Raw genomic sequence first — 20,644 nt, forward strand, 5'->3', positions numbered from 1 at the left:
GCCAAATCCAGGTCCAGAAAGTAAAAATTCTGCCACAGTTTGGCTTTAGCCTCAAGTGCTAGTTAGCTAGCTCCCTAGCTACCTCCCATGGTGCTTGTTTACCTGCTAGGAAGCGAGCTAGCTAGCTAGCTAGCTAGCACCCAACATGCTCTTTTACCTGCTAGGGAGCTATCTAGTGTTGGAAATCATTTCCTTGATTTCTGTGTGTTCAAATAAATTCAAAGTTGAAATCTGTGAACAAGTTTGCCAGCTTTATTTCAGATTCTGAAAGTCACCTGTAGTACTGCTCAATCATCGCAGCTCACCCACAGATGTGTTCTTTACAAAGTTCATGCGTGCATATATACAGATATGGTTCCCTCCCCCTCATTGACCATTCGGCCCTTTCTCAGCATGTGATATTTCCTGTCACCCCAATTCTACACACCCCCTCTCTTATCTCTTCCTCCGGGCTGTGGGCCACACTTGGCCCCCCTTCTCCCTCTACCAGGCCCCCCCTTTGATCTTGTCCTGACAGCAGAGTGAGATACAATCTGGCCAACTCCTATTGAGTTCTTTCAGTCCTTAACAAACATGAGGTATACAATTGGCTTCCTAGATAAACTATTGACCTCGGGAGAGCTGGCTCCAGAGATTCCCGCATACCTGCTGTGTGGATTCCGACACCTCACTTCCTTAGGGGGAAAACAGACCACATTCTACCACAGTTGTATTCATCTAACTAAAATCAAAAACACTTTGAAGAATATATATGTAAAACAGAAAAACAATGTTAATAATTGTATCACTAGCTAGCTAGCATTAGGGGCTAAAGCCAAACTGTGGCAGGGTTTTTACTTTCTGGACCTGGATATGTCACCTCTGCATATAACATATTATTGTCAATAAATGTTTAAGGTTGACTTCCACTTTAAACAGCAACATGTAGCCCTCAAATTACTCATCAAGGGTCTCCTCAATAAGGAGGATTTGTGTGTGTGAGTGCAAAAACTAAAAAAACTCCAGTAAGGACCACAGTCTTGCGTGTTTTAGAGGCCTCCCTCCTCGAACACAGCTGAATCAAATAATCAGGATCATTATCAGGTTTCTGCAGAGCTTGCTAATGTGTTTGTAATAGGTTTGACACTTTTGCTTCAGAACCGTAGATAGAGTTTGGCCACAGAGTTACTACGCTGTGATTGGTCAACTGCTGGTCACATGATATATGGACGCCATGTTCCCTGCTGCTGGGATTTCGTAGTGTTTTGCAATAGATGTTTCCACTCTCATGTTCTAATCATGCCTTGTTGCTCAGCATGGCATTGCTTACAACGACCAGGCAGCGGTATTATGATGCATGGGTTCACTGGAAACCCACAGAGGAGGAAATTGTGGGAAGTGAAAGTCAAAAGAGAAGACTTCAAAGCAAATACAACTCCATTGTTGTGAAAAGTAAAGTAAAATAACACGATTTGAAGTAGGTGGGGCTGCACAATGCAGCCTTTGACCTTTTATCAAGGGTTATAATTGGAAATAAAAATATAATTTATTTTAATTATAAGCATGTACAAAGTGAATGGACTTAAAATCAAATGATTATCGATTTTAACTCTTGATAAAACAGGGCCCATAAAATTGAAAATGGGTTATTGTGGATTTTGTGTCATAAATAAAAAGTCTAAAGATTGTACATGCACAATTGAAAGCTATTGATGAAAAAATGAAAAAGAAAATATGACATCTGGTTGTCAGTTAAACGTGAAATCACGTTTCAATTTTAGACTATAGATTCATTATGACAAACAAATTACAGAGGAACTGGTTATAATACATTCATTGGTACCATGAAAAATTGGCTTTATTATCAAGTATCTTGCTTGTTATATCAGGAGCCAAATACAGGAGATAAAGAAAATATATGTAATCAGATCTCTTATTTGAACATATGTGTATTAAACACTAATCTGAATATATGACTGGATAGCCGATAGGACAAGACTTTTGAAGCCGCGAGGCCGCCATATTGCTCCTCCCAAGAAACGTTTTTTGGCATACGATCCTATACATTTGCAGTATCGAAATTGGAGAACATTTGAGACGGTACTTAGTAGAAACAGCAGGATTTATGATGTTTTAAATTTGTTAAACATAAACAAGAGGACTTGAGACATTTTACAACTTGCCTGAAATACATCTATAAATTATATGCTTAATGATGTTTGCAGGAGGAAACTTCTGTATATATTCTTATAACTGTAATTCAACAAAAGATCCCTCTGTTACCGAAAGTAGCAACATGTGTTTTCAGTTGGCCAGACTCTCTCTATATGAGGCTCTGCTATGCTTGAGTATCATCTGCCCTCTTGTGGCCGTTTGAAGAATAGAAAGTTGACATTAATTGCATGCAATTTTAAGGAAAAAATGCTATATTGGGATATAGGTCTTTCTTAAAAATTATCATTGTCATTGTTTTTTTCTGGAAAATGTAATGTATCAAAAGTACTAGTAACATCGGTATTGCTTACTACTCAGTTGAATACTAGTATCGGTCTGAAAAAAGGTCTCGGACATCCCAATATATATATATATATATATATATATATATATATATATATATATATATATATATATATATATATATATATATATATGTACAGATTTTGATCCCTCAACGAGGATTTCAGTTCACATCACGTACTATTTTATTTTTGTTGCTGACACGTGCGCCTAAAATGAAAGCTGTACTCTGTAATTAAATTATTAAGGGTGATGTGCTATGGTATGGTGGACGACTGGTTAGCACGTCCGCTTCACAGTTTAGCAGAGGTGCCAAATCCAGATCTAGAAAGTAAAAAATCCTGCCACAGTTTGACTTTAGCATCAAGTGCTGGTTAGCTAGCTAGCTCCCATGGTGCTCGTTTACCTGCTAGGGAGCTAGCTAGCTAGCACTAGGAGCTAAAGCAAAACTGTGGCAGGGTTACTTTCTGGACTTGGATTTGCCACCTCTGCAGTTCAGAATGTTGCGAAACTTGACAAACCATTAGAAAGGTGCTTAATACAACTAATTAGCCTGAACACAGACTATAACACAGGAGGCTAGTGCATACAATTATTGTTTGTAGCTATTTTATCTGACTTATGATTGATTATATTGTCATAATGTTATATAGTCAGAAATTCTTTGTAACTGGCTGACAATCGGTCCAGGGTGTGCTTGTTCATCATTCTCAACTTGGACAGGCCGCAGCCAAGTAAATGTGTCGATGCAGCGCGCATGCACGCACACACACACACACACACACACCCACAAACACACACACACACACGTTTCTTGTATAATTTTTTTAATTGAAAATATTATACAAAGCATTTTTATGAACATGATTATGGAAGATACAAGTGCACATCTGAAACTGAGACCACCAGTAGAAATAAACAAATTTGGCCACCAGTTTGTCGACAGTAGTTAATACAGTCCATCTTAGATGATAGCACTTCAGTAAAAAAATTAAATAAAAAATAATAATAACAATCATTGAGTATTCATGAATGGTGCACATTATATTGTATTTTATAGAAAAAAATAAATACTTTTTGGAGATGTTTTAAAATGATATTGTATTGTATGTACAATTTAGAATTTCAAACACTGACCTTGATGAATTGCAGCTGTATTTATAATAAAATTAATTCTCTCATCAAATATGATAAGGCAATAATGAAACTTTTTTTCTCTCTTTCCATTTTTGCATAACACCAAAGCTTTGAGATACAACTAACGTGTTTTCACTTAAAATGGGGTCAGTCACTAAATGCCCTTTTTTAACCTTGAAAATCCATACAATATTGTTCTTGATCTCCAAACCTACAATATCAGAACAATAACGATTTGCTCCAGTGTGATGACAATACAGCATATTAGATCCTTTTACATAATACTGTACATAATTAATACTTTTTTTTTTACCAGTTCAAAATTACTTATGTCAATTATTTTTATACCAATCTGAACATAAAGTTAAAATAAAGTATGTGAAGGATGAAAAGTATACATACTGTTTTCTTTGGCTCAATATCCAGTGTTCAAGGCAGAAATAATTTAACAAATAATCTGACTTCATACCCATATCCTATTGCAGATATCACACTTCGCTCACTGTGATGATAAAATATAAAATAAATACCATATTTACATATTTTGTGCTGTTTGCAACTTCAATCAATACAACTTATCCTTATAGTATATATATATATATATATATATATATATATATATATATATATATATAAAATAGTTTTACTTAAAATGAGTTTGAAAATATGCTAAAATAATATGATTTTTGTACAACTTTGCTGCAATGTAAATAATCAGAAAATGTCTAATGCCTACACAACAGTTTGTTTTTTTATTTAATGGCTTGACAATTGCAGGGGGAATCTGCTGAAGCAAAACTGCTAATTAGTAGTGATCAGAGGAGCCAAATCCATGTCCAGAAATAAAAAATTCTGCCACAGTTTGGCTTTAGCCTCAAGTCCTAGTCAGCTAGCTAGCTCCAATGGTGCTTGTTTACCTGCAAGAGAGCTAGCTAGCTAGCACTATGAGCTAAAGATAAACTGTGGCAGGGTTCTTAGTTTCTGGACCTTAGTAGTGATCAGAGGTGCCAAATCCATGTCCTCCATAAAGTAAAAATCCTGCTACAGTTTGGCTTTAGCCTCAAGTGCTAGTTAGCTAGCTAGCTCCCACGGTGCTTGCTTACCTGCTAGGGAGCTAGCTAACACTAGGAGCTAAAGCCAAACTGTGGCAGGGTTATTACTTTCTGGACCTGGATTTGCCACCTCTGGTAGTGATTGGAATATATATATATATATATATATATATATATATATATATATATATATATATATATATATATATATACTCCTTGAAGATGGTGCTCTTGTTTTAAAGATAAAGGCTAATGCAAATGTATTACATTTACATCTTTAAACTGAGTGCCATCTAGAGGAGCATATATATATATATATATATATATATATATATACTGTGTATGTATATATATATATATATATATATATATATATATATATATATATATATATTCATTTGTCCATCACTACTAGTTACAATTATGCAACCCCAAATAGTGCTCGACCTATAAGTAGCTAAATACAAGTGTTAGCAATAATTGTCCAAGGGTTAATTATGTTGACAAGCAAAAGGCAAAAGAGAAAATTTGATATTGGAATAAATCGACAAAATGACGTACTAACAAAAACATAAAAATGGTAAGGTAGAAAAGATTGAACAATGTAGCTTAAGAGTGTGCAAAGAATATAAAAATATCTTAAACAAGAAGTGAGTCCTAAAATCTTGAAAATTTAAACAACTTGAATTGTTTGCTTAATGATATAAACCAAACGCTCCATTACAAAAAGCTCAAGGTGAAGCCTTCCAGGAAGGTAAAGGGACCTTTTACAGCATACCTTTGCAAGTAATGGCTATTGTTAGACAAGAGATCCGGCCTGGTTCTGCGCAGGCACCATAATGGGCACCCCACCCATGCGGGTAATGTTGCTGCCAGTGAGCGTGGAGGAAGGAAGTGGTGGAGGGGGTGGAGTGACCTGAGGCTTCAAGTGAGGATGGCCGTAGGTCTGTGGGAGCATTTGGGCCTGAGGCAGCTGGGTGTAACGCTCCGGTCTGGGTTGGGAGCCCCCATTGGCGTTGGCGTCCAAAGACACGGGCTGGTCACGTGGTAGGGTGGCGGCGGCGTTGTAGCCGTAATGGGTCGGGGTGAAGGTTCCTTGCTGGCGCGGCGGACGGTAGCCGGCTGTGCTGCCAGTGGCTGTGGTGATGGAGGCTGTGTCGGATGGAGGACGCTGGGGGTACTGCTGCAAGTGGTGGTGGTGGTTTTGTTGTTGTGAGGGCTCTCTGTGTTGTGGGCTGGAGGCAATGGAGGACAAGGTGCCGTTCTTCGAGATGATATCAGAACCCATCCCGCTTTTAGCCCAGGACACACGTTTGGGAGCCTGAGCGTCCTCTCTGAAAGGTGGACAAAACATAGACGTGTGAAGGAAAGCTTTCTGTTATTTGATCTGCAATTATCAGTAGTCAAAATAATCTAGGAAGTAGATCCAGAAGTTAAAGTTAACGTTATATATGGGAGTATTACTGGTATGATTTAAGCACAGTTCATTTTAAAGTGGAATAATTCTATTTTGGTTACATTCAGTAAGATTATGATTCTATTCAATGTGTGGTCTCCAATGATTCATATTTTATCAAAATGTGTAATAAAATAACAATAAATATATAAAGAATATAAATTATTTAAAAGAAACCCCGACTGTAATAACAGGTTTTTGTATTTATTAGATTTATTAGACTGATATGCATTTTTTGAGGCCGAAATTACCCCGTCTCACCAATTCCTTTTCAATGGGTGTCACTTACGTACAAACATTCACTATTAAGATTCTCTGCTCTGGATGACAAGTCCATAATATGACCTTATCAAAAAAAAAAATCATGAAGCATACAAGGTTATTGTGTAGCTATATGTCTTTTCACACATTGGGAAGAATTTGTGCCTTTTCGTAGTGTTATCTCACCTGTGGGTATGTCTTCCCACAAGATTTGTGTGTGGATATTCGTTATTTGAAAGATAAACTCCGGACGTCGATGCTAACTTCTGTTAGCATTTGAATGGGATCCTCCCTTCACTGTTAGCATTAGCACTAGACTAGCGATGTTTTAAAAACGAAGCATGTTTTGTATTTAAATATACAGTGGATGTTAATTGTTATTGTCGTGTACAGTTAACTCCCACTGCCGTGTCGTTAAACAGCTTAGATGACACTTAGGGACAACAGAATAACTAGAATAACATATGCTACACACTTGCTAGTTGCTAATGCTACGCAAGCAAAATGGCGCATTCAGGGTATTTTTACAGCGTTGGAAACTTCACATGTCTTCGATAACATTTTAAGGGGAAAAAAATTGGCCGATTGTTTGAAGGCCAATAATCGACCGATTATAATCAGCGGCCCGTTAATGGGTCAGGCCTAGTATTTATTTGGTTGTTACTAACATACCTATGAGATTCATTTTTCAAAAGAAACAACATGCAATCGGGAGAGTCACCCTCCCCCACGCCGTGCTCTTGACACAGTAAATTCTGTAGAGTAATTTTTACTCTAAGCTGAGTCTATTTGGTCCCATTCTAAAATGAGTAACATTTACACTTGGAAGAGAGTAAATTAAGTGAAAACAAAACAAATACAGTGTACACAAGGGTTGAGGAATGAACTCACGACCTTCAGTTTGGGAGACTGCCACCCTACCACCTGAGTTATGCCACTCCTACTGTTTATATCCAAAGAGGAGACCAAAAACATTGTGCCATCTAGGGGCCAAAACGAGTCATCATACTAACTAGATCTGCTTGATACTTTCAGCACAGCTGCCCAAGGCTTTCCTCCACCCGTTTCCAAAAAACAAACAAAAAAAACATAGTGAACGTCTTTGGCGCCCCTCCGTAGGTTTTTACTAAACGTTATTTAACGTTTATGGCAGTCAAAGAGTTAACAAATGATTATACACAACAACATTTTGCTAACGGAAGTGGTGTTTACGTGGGGGGAGGGCAGGGGGGATCAGAGGAATGTGATTGGACGAAAGTACCACCCTACAAATAGCACAGTTAAGCACAGTTTACATGTGCTTAAAATATTTAGAAATAATAGATATTACAGTTTTATAGGTACTTTAGTCCAATCGCATTCTTCGGATTCCACCCTCCATACCCCCCTCTCTCACCCCCCCACACGTAAACACCACTTCAGCAAAATGTTGTTGTGCTTCATCATTTGTTAATGTGTTTTGTGTTTGGGCGCTTACCTTTTTGTGTTCGTTTTTTAAATTTGTGTTTGCAATTACTTTTTGTTTTTTGTTTCATATTTTGTATTTTTTTTATTTGTATTTGCGATTACCTTTTTGTTTCTGTGATTTTTTTTATTTGCTGTCGTGTTCACTTTTTTGTTTTTGTGTTTTGCACTTCAGGGTCACCGTACTTACTATTCAGCTCAATTTCCGCCCAGCCATGCTGACTCTTGTCAGTGAAGTACAATCATGCAACTCACTTGATTTCATTTGCCATGTCGTCTTCACTGTCCCGTTGTTTCTTCTTAAGGAAGAACACGAAAATGAGCAAAAGGCAGAGGACGCCAACCACTGTCCCCACGGTGGCGCCAACAATCACCCCAACTTTGTTGGCTGCAGAGAAAAAAAGCATAGTACATGATATCAAAGCAATTCTATAAATATAAATTGCATGCGTGGGTTTTATAAAAGAGAACATAATACACTATCAAAAATAGAGTAAATTTAGATTACAAGGTTTTGGCATTTACTAATTAGTCAACAATCAATTCTCTATCGTAAAGTTCTCTGTTACAAGGGGGGAAGTGGCCTGAATCTGTACATGAGGATGGTTATGTGTTAGAATAAATGTAAATAAGTTATCCCATATTTACTCTTATAGTATTGCAAAGCATTTATTCAGCAGTGTGACCTATGTTTGAACCATGTGGTTTGAGGTCGTCTGTGAAGAGAGCAGAAAAGCTGCAGTTGCAATACAGGAACTGTGCCTTATCACAAGATAGCGGCTGAAACACATTTGAACTTTGACTGTTGAAACCTTCAGCGCCGAAGAAAGACACGTCTGTGTTATTATCTGCACAATGATTTATTTATGTGATGATTGCTGCTATGTGTGCCCCCTCCCCTTTAGAGCAGCAACATCTGTGTAACTAGGGAATATCCTATTAAAAAAAGAGGACTCAGTGGAGTGTGCATTCAGAGCGGGTCTGAGTGAGTGCCCGTTCTCGCGAGTAAAAATAATCCAAGTCTCTTGTCTTCCTTCCTTGTCTGTTGTTTATTAAATGTTCTCGGTTGACTGAACCTGACACTATGGGGTATATGTCACGGAGGAAGCGGGACTTACGACTTCCGTAAGTCACACACTTACGCTGTTTCCGGTTACTGTTGCGACGTAATAGGCCGTGTCCCAATACTCGCACTGCCACCCTTGTGAGTAAAGACATTCAGTAAATGGAAATGTAATGATCAAAAAAGGGTGATGAGTTGAATGAGGAAAACGAAAGAAAAGTAGGACAGATGGAAACAGGCCAAAATAGACCGGATGAAGTGATACAGAAAGATGAGTGGCCCTATTTTTTCGGGCCCAACACAATTCTAGCGCAAAGCTCAGTCTAACTGTGAGCATGGGTGGAGGTTTTCTTTTTTTGGGTATTTTCTTAGACAAGCGCAGGTAGAAGTGAGCGTTTGTGGGAGGGAACAAATCACCCAACTCCCGGCCAATCAAAGCGGCTCCCCCTTGTAGACTGCCTCTCACCCCCGATCATGCCTCCATGTGTGGCAAGTTGGCAGCTAATAGTAAATTGTTTTACTCTAATATTATTGATGATAATGGTAACGTGTTGTACGTACAGGTGGAAATCTCCAAGTTGATGAAGCAGCTTTCAGATCCGGCCGTATTGCTGGCAGTGCACACGTACTTCCCCGACATGTTACTGCTCAGGTTACTCAGCTTCAGAGTGCCTGTCTTCTCATCTAAAATGTCACATTTACCAAGAAACGAGATAACAATCATGCATGTAATCATTCACATTGTGCAATGTACAGTATACTGTATAAACACACAAATACAGACTGCAAGTGTTGAGAATTGGCCGAACGCTAACTGTCTGCACTACTTAAAGCATCTTGAATTGGATATCATTGAAAATGAGTTCTTCCTTTCACAAAGACTAATAATCAATAGGTTGAACGTTGAAGATCAGTGAAAAGCTGTAACTGATAGCTGATAGGAAACTTTTATACCCACAGTGGTGTAGGAGAGATTCTGTATCTTTGTAAGGATGGCAATAAACCGAACACAAGATATAGACGGATGTTTTTTTTCCCTTCAGGGCAGATACCAATAGCGATTATTAGCAGTCAAGGAAGCCGATAACAGCTTTTTGAAGCCGATATTCATTTTCAGCACAAGGGGGGGAAAATAATGGTGGTGAAATTTTTACTCTTAATTTCGTTGAAATGTTTTATAAGTAGAGATGGGAAAATGAAGTTTCATGAAGCACTTGCTATATATACAGTATATATTTTTTTTTTACTTCTCGAGATGGGGATCTTGGTGAAAAGATCAAGGCTAGTGTATAATAGAAAGTGATTACATTTCCACTGTGTCTTTAAAACAAGATTGCCATCTAGTTGAACTACTTTTCAGATTTGTAAATTTTTGGGACTGTTTGATACCACGTTTTTTCCAGACTGATACCAGTACAAGTACAATGTCCCCCCCCCCAAAAAACAATAACAGATCATTTTTAAGAACGACCTACATATCCCATTATAGCCATTTCTAAAATTGCATGAAAATGAATGGCATTTCTTCATCTTCTGATTTCTAATGTCTAGTTCATGATTGTAAAACGGCCACAAAAGAGCGAGTACCAATACCTTCAAATAAGACTTGGCACCAGTATTCAGTAATATAGTAAATATCATAGCTCCCTATATTTTTCTACAATAAATATATGTTTCCAAAATTTTTAAATTACTGAAATGTTAAACTTTAATGTATCTTTGTTTTACTTAACAATATAAAGCCTAATGTATCATATTAAATACAAGACATTTTGGGCCCTCTATTTCATGAGTATAATTTTTTGGGGATGGGTGCTTTACACGACATGTTAATGTCAAAATTAATTCAGAATCAGTATACATTATTGTTGTCTGAACATTTTGCACATGAATTATAATTATAGAATAAATGGAACCTTTAAATAAATGTTTGTTGGGTTTATTAGGATAAAATCGATTAAAATCGTAATCGTAATTTTTTGGCCATATCGCCCAGCCCATAGTGTGCTATAATCCATCCATGACAGTTGACAGTTATAAATGTATGAATTTAAAGTACTGTGACTGGATGTATCAAATACAACACAAATCAAAAGTGTTATGTGGAAGTTCATTTTCCAAAATGTTTTTTCTGTTTTGTTCAAAAGGACCAATAAATACTCTATTTACAAAGAATCAGAATGTTCTCTCATATTTCATGGTTCAGCCTTTATAGGGTTAAAAAGAAAAACAATAGGTGCAGAGAGTTTCAGGGGTCGCAGCATGTTTTCTAAAGTTAACTGAAAAGGTAAATAGTTCCCTGAGGTAAACAAAGTTTTAAATTGATCTATTATTGGAAGTCTTTTTTTAATTTATTTTTTATGGCCGATGCCGGTATTAGTGAAAATGTCGAATATAATAATATAAGGAATGGGCCTATCCCGAACAGGCAACCCTTTTATTTCTAATTAGCTGCTGAATCACTTGGCGACATAAATGAGGTTGGCGTGGGCTCCACTCACTCAGCATGGGTGAGAAGAAGACCTCAGAGGTGGGACTGGTTCTCCTCCACTTGTACATTGGAATTGGCTTCCCACTGTCGGACTTGCAGCTTAGAGTCACATTTCCTTTCAGCACTGCATTCCCTGATAAAGAACACTTTGGGACAGCAGGGGGCACTGAAAGGAGAAAGGAGGGATCATTAAATAGATTATTAAGTAAAACATTAAACTTTTAAATAGTTAAGTCCTAGTCTGTGTTTTACCTTTGACATCGAGGCTGAGCTCAGCAGTGAGGCCAGGGTTATCCGGGATGATGACTAGGCAGAGGTAACGTCCAGAATCAGACTCCTGGGTGTTGTTGATGTACAGAGACACGTCACTAGAGGGCATGCTTGAGGTGAACCCAACTCGGCCTTTAAACAGAGAACTCCCCACACTTATGGAGCCTATAGTGTAAGAGATTATCTAAACAAGAAAAGAAAGGCAAAGGTATCGTAGAGTCATTGATATCTCTAAATTATGAGGTCATTTTATGGCAAAGTGAGGAACATGTTTTTTTCTCAGATACAGAGTTGATCCAGAAAGTAAAAACCCTGCCACAGTTTTGCTTTAGCCCCAGATGCTAGCTAGCAAGCTCCCTAGCTAGCTCCTTGGGTGTTCGGTTACCTGCTAGGGAGCTAGCTAGCTAGCACAAGGTGCTAAAGCCAAACTGTGGCAGGGTTTTTAATTTCTGGACCTGGATTTGTCACCTCTGCTCAGATAGGATCATGACATACAAAATGTCATCAAGTATTTGGCAACTGTACTATTATACACTGAGATCACAATTTTCTATACCATACTGTTCTGCCTGAATAATAACTATTGACTACCCATAGTAAGTTCGCCCTTGTCTTTTTATAGCACAAAATGTCAGAGACTGGGCTGCCTGCCCATAATAGATTAAACACCCTTTTCCTGTGTTTAAAGTTATCTTTTGACCCTGTTCCTCTATTGTTTGTGATCTGAAATCCCCAGCTGGTCAGCATGATAATATACAGTAACAGTGGCAGATAAACAACACTAAGGACAGATTCTCAAGATAATGTGTCGCAAAAAAATGTCACTGAGCTACGGGGTGCTATTTTGCACAGTTATGCAACCTTATTTTTGCCAATTAACTGTATGATAACATTATCCTAAAAAACGGAAAAAAGTAAATAAAAAATGTTCTCTTGCACATACCACATTGTTTAATACAAACAGTTATATAGTGAGACTTGTAGGTTATGTCAATACTATATGTTGGCATTCTAGTTGATGTCTCATTTTTTCCGGGTCTCTAAATATCTGTGGGTTAATCTGTCAGTTACCTTTATTAATTGTGCAGGGAAAACTTCCTTAACTACCATATAAATGTAAATAAGTTGACTAGGAATAATTTTAAAACAAAAAAACAATAACGCTGTTTATCTTTAATGATGAATAAAATAATAGGCTTATGGTCCAAATTCCTGACCAATCAATTTCTTACCAGCTGAGTGTTGTTAGTAACAAGGTTCCAGATGATGGTGTTTGTGCTCAGATCACCACCAGGCATCGGAATGTAGGAAGCCTTCAAGATCACCATCTGACCCTTCAGTACATCCACATGGGTTTGGGGCATCAGGATCTGGGCCCAAATGCCTGGATGCACAGGGAGGGAAAAGAGACAAATGTCAAGTTGTCTCTCACACTAGTGCTTGTAGTGCTGTCCTTCTCATGTAAGTAAATAAGGTGGCATGGCTCATTAGTACAGTGGTTGTTTCCCAACGCAGAGGTTGAGGGTTCAATACCTTAACCTTTGCTCACAGTGCCCTACTCTACTGTATATTTGCTTCAATATTTTTCCAAGAAAATTATTTTTTCTTATGAATATTTCCCCCCCAAAAAATCAGTTGAAGTAAAAATGCTCAAAAGGCGTCCCATCAATCTGTTTTTGATACCACTTGTTCTCATTATGCTTCCATCTTCGGTGAACCTCTGAAGTATGTTTTGGTGATGTGAGAATGGAAGGAAACAGTGACAAGGTCATTTGACCAAATTCAAGCGCACATGTACTAGGCTGTACTGTGAAGCAATGGCCAGAGAGGGGCAGCGCAGAGCTACAACACGGTTGCTCCTCACCCAATTGAAAGTAAGTAATAGCTGCAATAATAGAAATATGAAATGAATAACGTGTTGGTTTGATTGAAACTGTTAGATTTTATTTAATACTTCATGAAGATTGTGGTGTCTTTGTCCCTCCGTTTTCATGGGTTTTGATTATGGTTGGATGATATCATATAGAAAATGTACACCTCTCAGTTCTTTATCTATCTTAGCAATTATATATATTAAAAATAAATTAAAGTTGACAGGCATGGTTGGACAGAATACACAGTTGTTTTTTTCTCACACAGACTCTTGTCTTTTCCTCCATCATCAACGCCCCTCTAGAATTCCTATTTTTGTTACATTTTACCATTGCAGATTTGTAGAAAGAATATTCATATGAAATCATCAGGCTTACGTAAGCATGACAACAACAATGTAGTAATAATAACAATAATGATAATGGTGTGAGACTGTGAGTGTCCATAGGTGGGAGTCATCATGCATTTAATAGTGTGACTGACAAGTTGTGATTACTATAATGAAATAGATGGTAATCTTGCCAATGACGTCAATCATCATCCTACACTGCACTGCAAAAAAAAGTAAAACTTGATCCTCCTCTTCATGCATGACCATGCAGCATGCATGTATAATTAGCCTGTACCAGTGCAATGAGAGGCAAAAGCTAAGACGTTTTTGATGCTAACAAATGTTGCAATAATCTGTAAACCCAAATCCAAAAGCATTTAATTTGTAGCAACAGCCTTACAAGCAGCTAAACAAAAATACCACTTCTGCTCAGACGACATGACAAGTTCAAGTCATCAGTGTCTAAAAAGATACATTGGACTTACTGCTGTTAAGCCACTAACTAAAATGAGGACCAGACACATTTTGTTTTGATTATTACTACTTATGAATTAGACTTTAATTCTTCTGTACAATAACAGAAAAAAATTGCCATTGATATGTCAGTTTCTGCCTTATATAGCTTGATAAGGGCCAAGTGTATAGAACGGCAACAATGCCCCATGGAAAGAGATCTGAAGTGAGTAGGTGTTAGGTATCGGTTTCATTGCCACTCTGGAGATAAATGAAGCAGATCAGTGTCAGTGGAGAGTGAATATGTAGGCTTAACTCCCTAGATAATTGCATTAATTAAGTGCTATGCTAGTTTAAACTATATAGAGCTTGTAGAACAAAATGTTTTGCAGGGAGGTAAAACAGTGATTAGTGGCCTCACAATGAGGAGATCCAGGTTCGGAACGATTTTTGATTCAAAATGACTTGATTGACAATCATTTCTGCTTCAATTTATAGAATAGTCATGGTCTACTCCAGTCTGGTTTGCAAGACAGAATGACGAATGGCAACATTAAAATGTACTAAACACACAAAACGAAGATAACAAACAATGCACTTTCTTTAGCATGTTTCCCGAACGTAGTTAGCTCAAGGTCATTGACTCGCTAACGCTAATCTACTTTTATCACCCAAAAGAACGGCTATTCATACAAAACGCTCAGGAATATATTCAGAGAAGCATCATAACATTACTCACCGGCATATGCTCTTCATAGCTGCAAAAAAACAACAACTTTTATTGGCATAGCTTGATCATTACTTTTTCCTTCTACTCCACACTCCACACTGCCCCTAAGTGGCCAAATCGTGTACAACATGAACAGTGCTCCCAGTAAAGGCACACACAAAACAAGGGCAAGTCAGTATAAAATAATATAAATAAAATCGATTTTGGGGCACTAAAATAGATTCTGAATCGTACTAAATAAGATTCGTGATTCTTATGAGAATTTACTTTTTGGCACATCCCTACTGTGTGGAGTCCACATGTTCTCTCCATTGCCCCCTACGCCCCCACACATCATACGCTTAACATGCATATTAGGTTTATTGAAGTGTCTCGATTATCCAAATGTATCCCGCCTTGCCACCAAACTCAACTGCGATAGGCTCGAGTTCTCAGACAAGTCATTATGCTAAAACAAAACGAGAAATTACAAGAAAGAGATACATGTGTTGACTGCCGCTAAGACTTTGGGGAGATTTAACCGAAGAAATGACCTTGCTGTTGAGTGACGGATGGGAAGTGTTTAAACCAGTGGACATGTAAAGCTGACAAAAAGAGGCTTAATCATAAATACCATGAGTGACAGTGTAAGGGTTCTCAAATGATTGCACTGAGATTGAAAACGACTTCCCAGAGAGGCTGCAAAAAGTCGCCTCGGTGAGAGTGGATACATGATAGATTACGCGACATGAAAGATAACCTGAACCCATCAACCATTACAGCAGAAGATAAAGTGAATGAATGTAAACAGAACAACATTATAGACCCGGACCAAGTTTGAATGAATGGGGGGAAAATACACATAAACATTGCAATTTTGTTTAATGGCAATTTACAGCATTTTCAATTATGTATCCAAGATTAGATCACTCTTAGTATTAAATTAACATGGTTGACTTAACCAGACAATGAAGTGTTATATTGTATAAGCTGCTAGGTAAATACCATTATTAAAATTGGCCAAGTAATTGCTGTCCTCGTGAACTAAGATAGTGTGATAATGTGTGATGAAGGCAAACGTGTATACAACTGTTTTAAGTCTAAATGTGTGAAAGTAATAATGATCTTCCTCACAGCAGGTGAAAAGGTAAACATGAATAAAAAATTAGTCTCAACAATCAATGTTTATTGATCTAGAGTGACGTGCCCTCTTCTCAATTTTTTTCCACCGTGGTTTCCCCATTTTAATGTTTAATATATACAAATGTAAATATCAGATAAAAATAAGCCACGTAACAGTGATTTATTTATTTAAACAAATAATTATTATCTGGTCGCTGACTAACTTTATGTGAAAAAGTACTTGCTCCCCAAACCGAATAACTGGTTGGGCCACCCACAGAAGCAACCATCGAAATCAAGCATTTTCTGTAACTGGCAATGAGTCTTTCACATCTCTGGGGAGATATTTTGGTCCACTCTCGCAAAATTGTTTTAATCCAGCAACACTGGTGGGTATTCGGGCATGAACAGCCTTTTAAGGTCATGCCATGACATTTCAATTGGATTGACGTCCAGACTTTGACCAGGCCTCTTTAAAACGTTTACTTTGTTTTTGTTAAGCCATTCAGACATTGACTCACCATGTTTGTCTGTTCTTTTTGTAAAATGTTGTCTTCCATTTACACTAGACCAAATTTTCAAAATGTCCAAATTGTTCAGTCTATGTCTGATCATAGAATATTCTTCCAAAAGTCTCATTCTGATATATATTTTTTGGGCATAAGACGAGCATTTGGGCCTTATTTTCATGCTCAGTGCAAGTCTAGCGTGTCGTCTGTCTGTGCATATGGGTGGAGTTTCCTTTCTTTTTGTATTTCATTTGACGAGCACAGAGCTCAGATAGAATAGTGCGTTTTGCTCTGTTATGCACCATTGTGGGATGGAAGGCAGCCGGCGTGGCCTTCAAAGCGGCTCCACTCATTCCCAATTCCTATTCAAATCAGAGTGGTCAAAGCGCACACAGGGAAGCAGTAATTGACTCACAAAGTGCGTTTATACAGGTACTACAAGATATGTCCTTGTGGATGATGTAGTCGGCTACACATGTGACGTGGGTAATTGGAGATCCCCTTGCACCTCCGACTGTGAAATACGTTGACATCCACCACATATGTATAGGGAGCTGAAAATCTGGCTGCCTGCATCACAATAAAATCCACCAAAATAGCGTTACACCGCATACGCCACATGTTATACCTGACTTTAGCGAGTCTAAACTCTAGTCTACGATTGCCAGACGCGCCAGGGGTGTGAAATAGAATACGCCGAAAGGCTTATTGAGGCATAGGGCGGTCTACCAAATTCACAAACCTGTTAAACTAGACTTGCCTCGGTATGAAAATGATGCACCCGTTTTCATGCAGAGCGCAGTCTACTTCCTGTCACCAAATTGTCAGAAACACCGGGGGTGAGGCAGCTTAGTCCACTGTAACACCCAGCAAGGCCAAACAGTCCACAGGAATAAAAATCAAGTCGTGCCACTTTTCAGGCTCAAGCGTTCGCCATCTACGAACATAAAATAATCTTATTGTTGTACTAAGGCGGCTGGTCATTTATTGCAACATTAACTCATTCACACTCCCAGCTATTTTCACTGAAGCAACCCCCTTTGCTCCTGGCTGTTTAACTGGATTTTGTTGATTTTGCAAGACCTACAGAATATTGTGTTCAACTGCTATAAAAAACATGGACCCTACCAAAAGAAAGATTAGAGTCTCTTCTTTCATCACAAAAAAAGTACATTTGTATTGATCTCTTATACTCTGCTGCCACCTGCTGGCCGTTTTTTGTGATAAGTACCATTGCTTTAAGCGACCTCTTCAGGTCAGAGGCTGCATCAAAGCCTTCTGTATGCTCTAGCACAGGGTTCACCAATTCCAGTCCTCAAGGTCCGGAGGCCTGCCGGTTTTAGATGTTTCCGCCTATCAACACACCTGATACCTAAGTTCAGGATCGTTATCAGGCATGCTGATGAGCTGATTTTTATGAATCCGTTGTGCTAGTTGGCAGAAATTTCTAAAACCTGCATGACTCCGGACCTCGAGGTCCTTGGTGAACCAAGGGACAAAGGCAATATTCAAAATAGAATATGTTTATACGTTTTTGGGAGCAAATGGGTTAAGTACCCCACGGCACGAGTGTGCGAACTTCGTTGATTGTTGGCTCCTTCGGGTCGCCAGACGAGCACTTAAGAGTTCTTATGCACTCAAAACACACTTTGTGCCCCAAATTTCCGTCGGGTCAATGAAATGCACCTGTGTTTGTTGTCCATAATATACACCTGCCCACACCATGACCCCCACTGCCACCATTAGGCCGCTCGATCCACAATGCTGACATCAGCAAACCACTCACCCTCCCAACGCCATATACACTCATGCATATACAACTCTCTAAAGTGACAGACTGCACTGAATATGAGCATCTGATCATGCAAGTGGGCTACGATGACAAACTGCCGTCAGATTAACGCCCAATGAGGACGACAAGGATGTAGATGAGCTTTCCTGAGACGCTTTCTCAAAATCTGCACAGAAATTTGTTGGTTATGCAAAGTGGTTGTTTGAGCACCTGCCCTAGTGGCTGTTCTTGCTCATCTTGGGGATGAAAGACAGTTTGGGGAACAAAGCTGCTTTTTGTTTAACCTGTTCATATTTCCATGCCTTAGGTGAGGGATTACACTTTTATTGTGAACTGGTACTAAACTCGGGCGGCATGGTGGCTGACTGGTTAGCACGTCCGCTTCCCAGTGCAGAGGACGTGATATTGAGTCCGGGCTTCGGCCTTCCTGGGTGGAGTTTGCATGTTCTCCCCGTGCCTGTGTGGATTTTCTCCGGGTACTCCGGTTTCCTCCCACATTCCAAAGATATGCATGGCAGGTTCATTAAACGCTCCAAATTGTCCATAGGTGTGCTTGTGATTGTGGATGGTTGTTTGTCTCTGTGTGCCCTGAGATTGGTTGGCAACCAGTTCAGGGTGTACCCCGCCTACTGCCCGAAGCCAGCTGGGATAGGCTCCCGCGACCCTTGTGAGGACAAGCGGTTAAGGAAATGGATGATGGTACTAAACTCCTGTATAGAACATTTTTCTGGTTAGAGAATGTGTTGGAAACATTATGTGACACAAACATTGTTGCCAACTGAATACATAAAAATAAGTAGCAAGCACTGACATGGACATGAGAGATGGACTGTTTTTGGTGTAACTCAATAAATTATAACTGACAATGGTTGTTTAGCAGCAGGAGGTGGAGTACTGAAGCATAAAAGAGTCATGAGCTCAAATCAAAATGGTACTTCTTACTTGAATTTTAAAACATGCCTGGAAAACTCAATTTTTCATATTCTATATTCATTTATATGTATTGTATACATATTCTGTATTCTAAAAACTTATTGTGAGGGCCTGCTGGGAACGTTGAGCAGAGACCTGCAGAACTTCAGCCATGTTCTATGAGAGGCAAAATTCAGTCTGAATCAGTGGCGTAGTGGTCCCTGGAGAAGTGGGTATGCTCTAAATTTTCACCAGTTTTTTTTTAAAATAGTCCAGAAAAACGTCCTCTTTTAGAAAGAAATGTAAGAATTAAAAATCCGTAATTTGTACCTGCTCACAATAATAAAATTAGCATGACTTGTTAAGAAATGTTTGGTAACACAAGAAGCCTGAAATAATGTAAAATGTATTTATCATGAGGTTGTAAAATAAATATTTTGTGAACAATGAACAAAAATAGTGAAAACCAGTCTGGCTAGATTTCAGTATTGTTTTGTGCTGAATCTTAAACTATTGCTCCCCATTCTTGTGTTTTAATTTACCGGTACTTAGAACATCAAATCTACTATAAAACTTAACTAGAGCATGTAATTAGTGTGTAACCGGCAGCGTAAGTATCCCGTTTACGATGGCAAAACAGTTCACCTGAGCTAAATTTTTGGGTCGCCACTGTGGCTTGGGGGAGTTTTTGAATGTTTGTTTTCCTTGACATGACCCGCCCTACTCTGCCTGATTGGCTCATCAGTCCTTATGCCAAAGGTTAGCCAATCTAATCAGTGTAGGCAGGGGGTACCGGCCAATTAGAGAAAGAGGAGGGTAGGCCATGGTTGAACGGTGTGCATCGGGGGGATTTAGAAGTGGGTATACTCAATGCTGACTGAACAAAAAGTGGGTACACCCCCGCGTATACCCTGGACTACAATACTGGTGTGAATGGACCACCTTTCATGCCTCGATTGTTAAGGTGACTCACAGGAGCTGTGGTAACGGCTTGCCAAGCTGAAAGCAGCTTTGGCGTTCACCGAAGGACAAAATGTGGCGGTGGAAGGGGTTCGGCAAGGCTATGAAAAACGACTTCTGGATGACTTCGAGGAAATTCTGGTGCACCATGCGGCATCTCAGTTGGGGAAAGCAGTATGCATTAGCACTCTATATAGTGGAGATGGGGTGCGGCGGACCTCGACTCACTCGATTCAGGACGTGAGTCGGCTGAGAGGATACTTTGAAGACCTTGATGAATTAATAAGATACAGT

The 20,644-nt window shown here is 38.8% G+C and overlaps 1 protein-coding gene across 4 annotated transcripts in view; it reads right to left on the minus strand.

Moving 5' to 3' along the window:
- Positions 1 to 3,312: 3,312 nt before the first annotated feature.
- Positions 3,313 to 20,644, minus strand: part of esama (endothelial cell adhesion molecule a) — a 74,979-nt gene continuing 57,647 nt past the window's right edge. For 3 of the 4 annotated variants that reach the window (XM_086057693.1, XM_086057694.1, XM_086057692.1), the window contains 6 exons: positions 12,923 to 13,074; positions 11,673 to 11,874; positions 11,431 to 11,586; positions 9,491 to 9,613; positions 8,122 to 8,254; positions 3,313 to 6,019 (listed from right to left, as the gene is read on the minus strand). In XM_086057693.1, the coding sequence (XP_085913819.1) occupies positions 5,485 to 6,019; positions 8,122 to 8,254; positions 9,491 to 9,613; positions 11,431 to 11,586; positions 11,673 to 11,874; positions 12,923 to 13,074 (1,301 nt within the window). In that variant the 3' untranslated portion in view covers positions 3,313 to 5,484. Of the gene's footprint in view, positions 6,020 to 8,121; positions 8,255 to 9,490; positions 9,614 to 11,430; positions 11,587 to 11,672; positions 11,875 to 12,922; positions 13,075 to 15,085; positions 15,126 to 20,644 lie in introns of those variants that run through there. The other variant, XM_086057695.1, reaches the window with a different exon arrangement.

The sequence above is a fragment of the Leptonotus elevatus genome, chromosome 16 (genome assembly GCF_054856555.1).
Source record: "Leptonotus elevatus isolate MCC_2025b chromosome 16, RoL_Lele_1.0, whole genome shotgun sequence".
Taxonomy (NCBI): domain Eukaryota; kingdom Metazoa; phylum Chordata; class Actinopteri; order Syngnathiformes; family Syngnathidae; genus Leptonotus; species Leptonotus elevatus.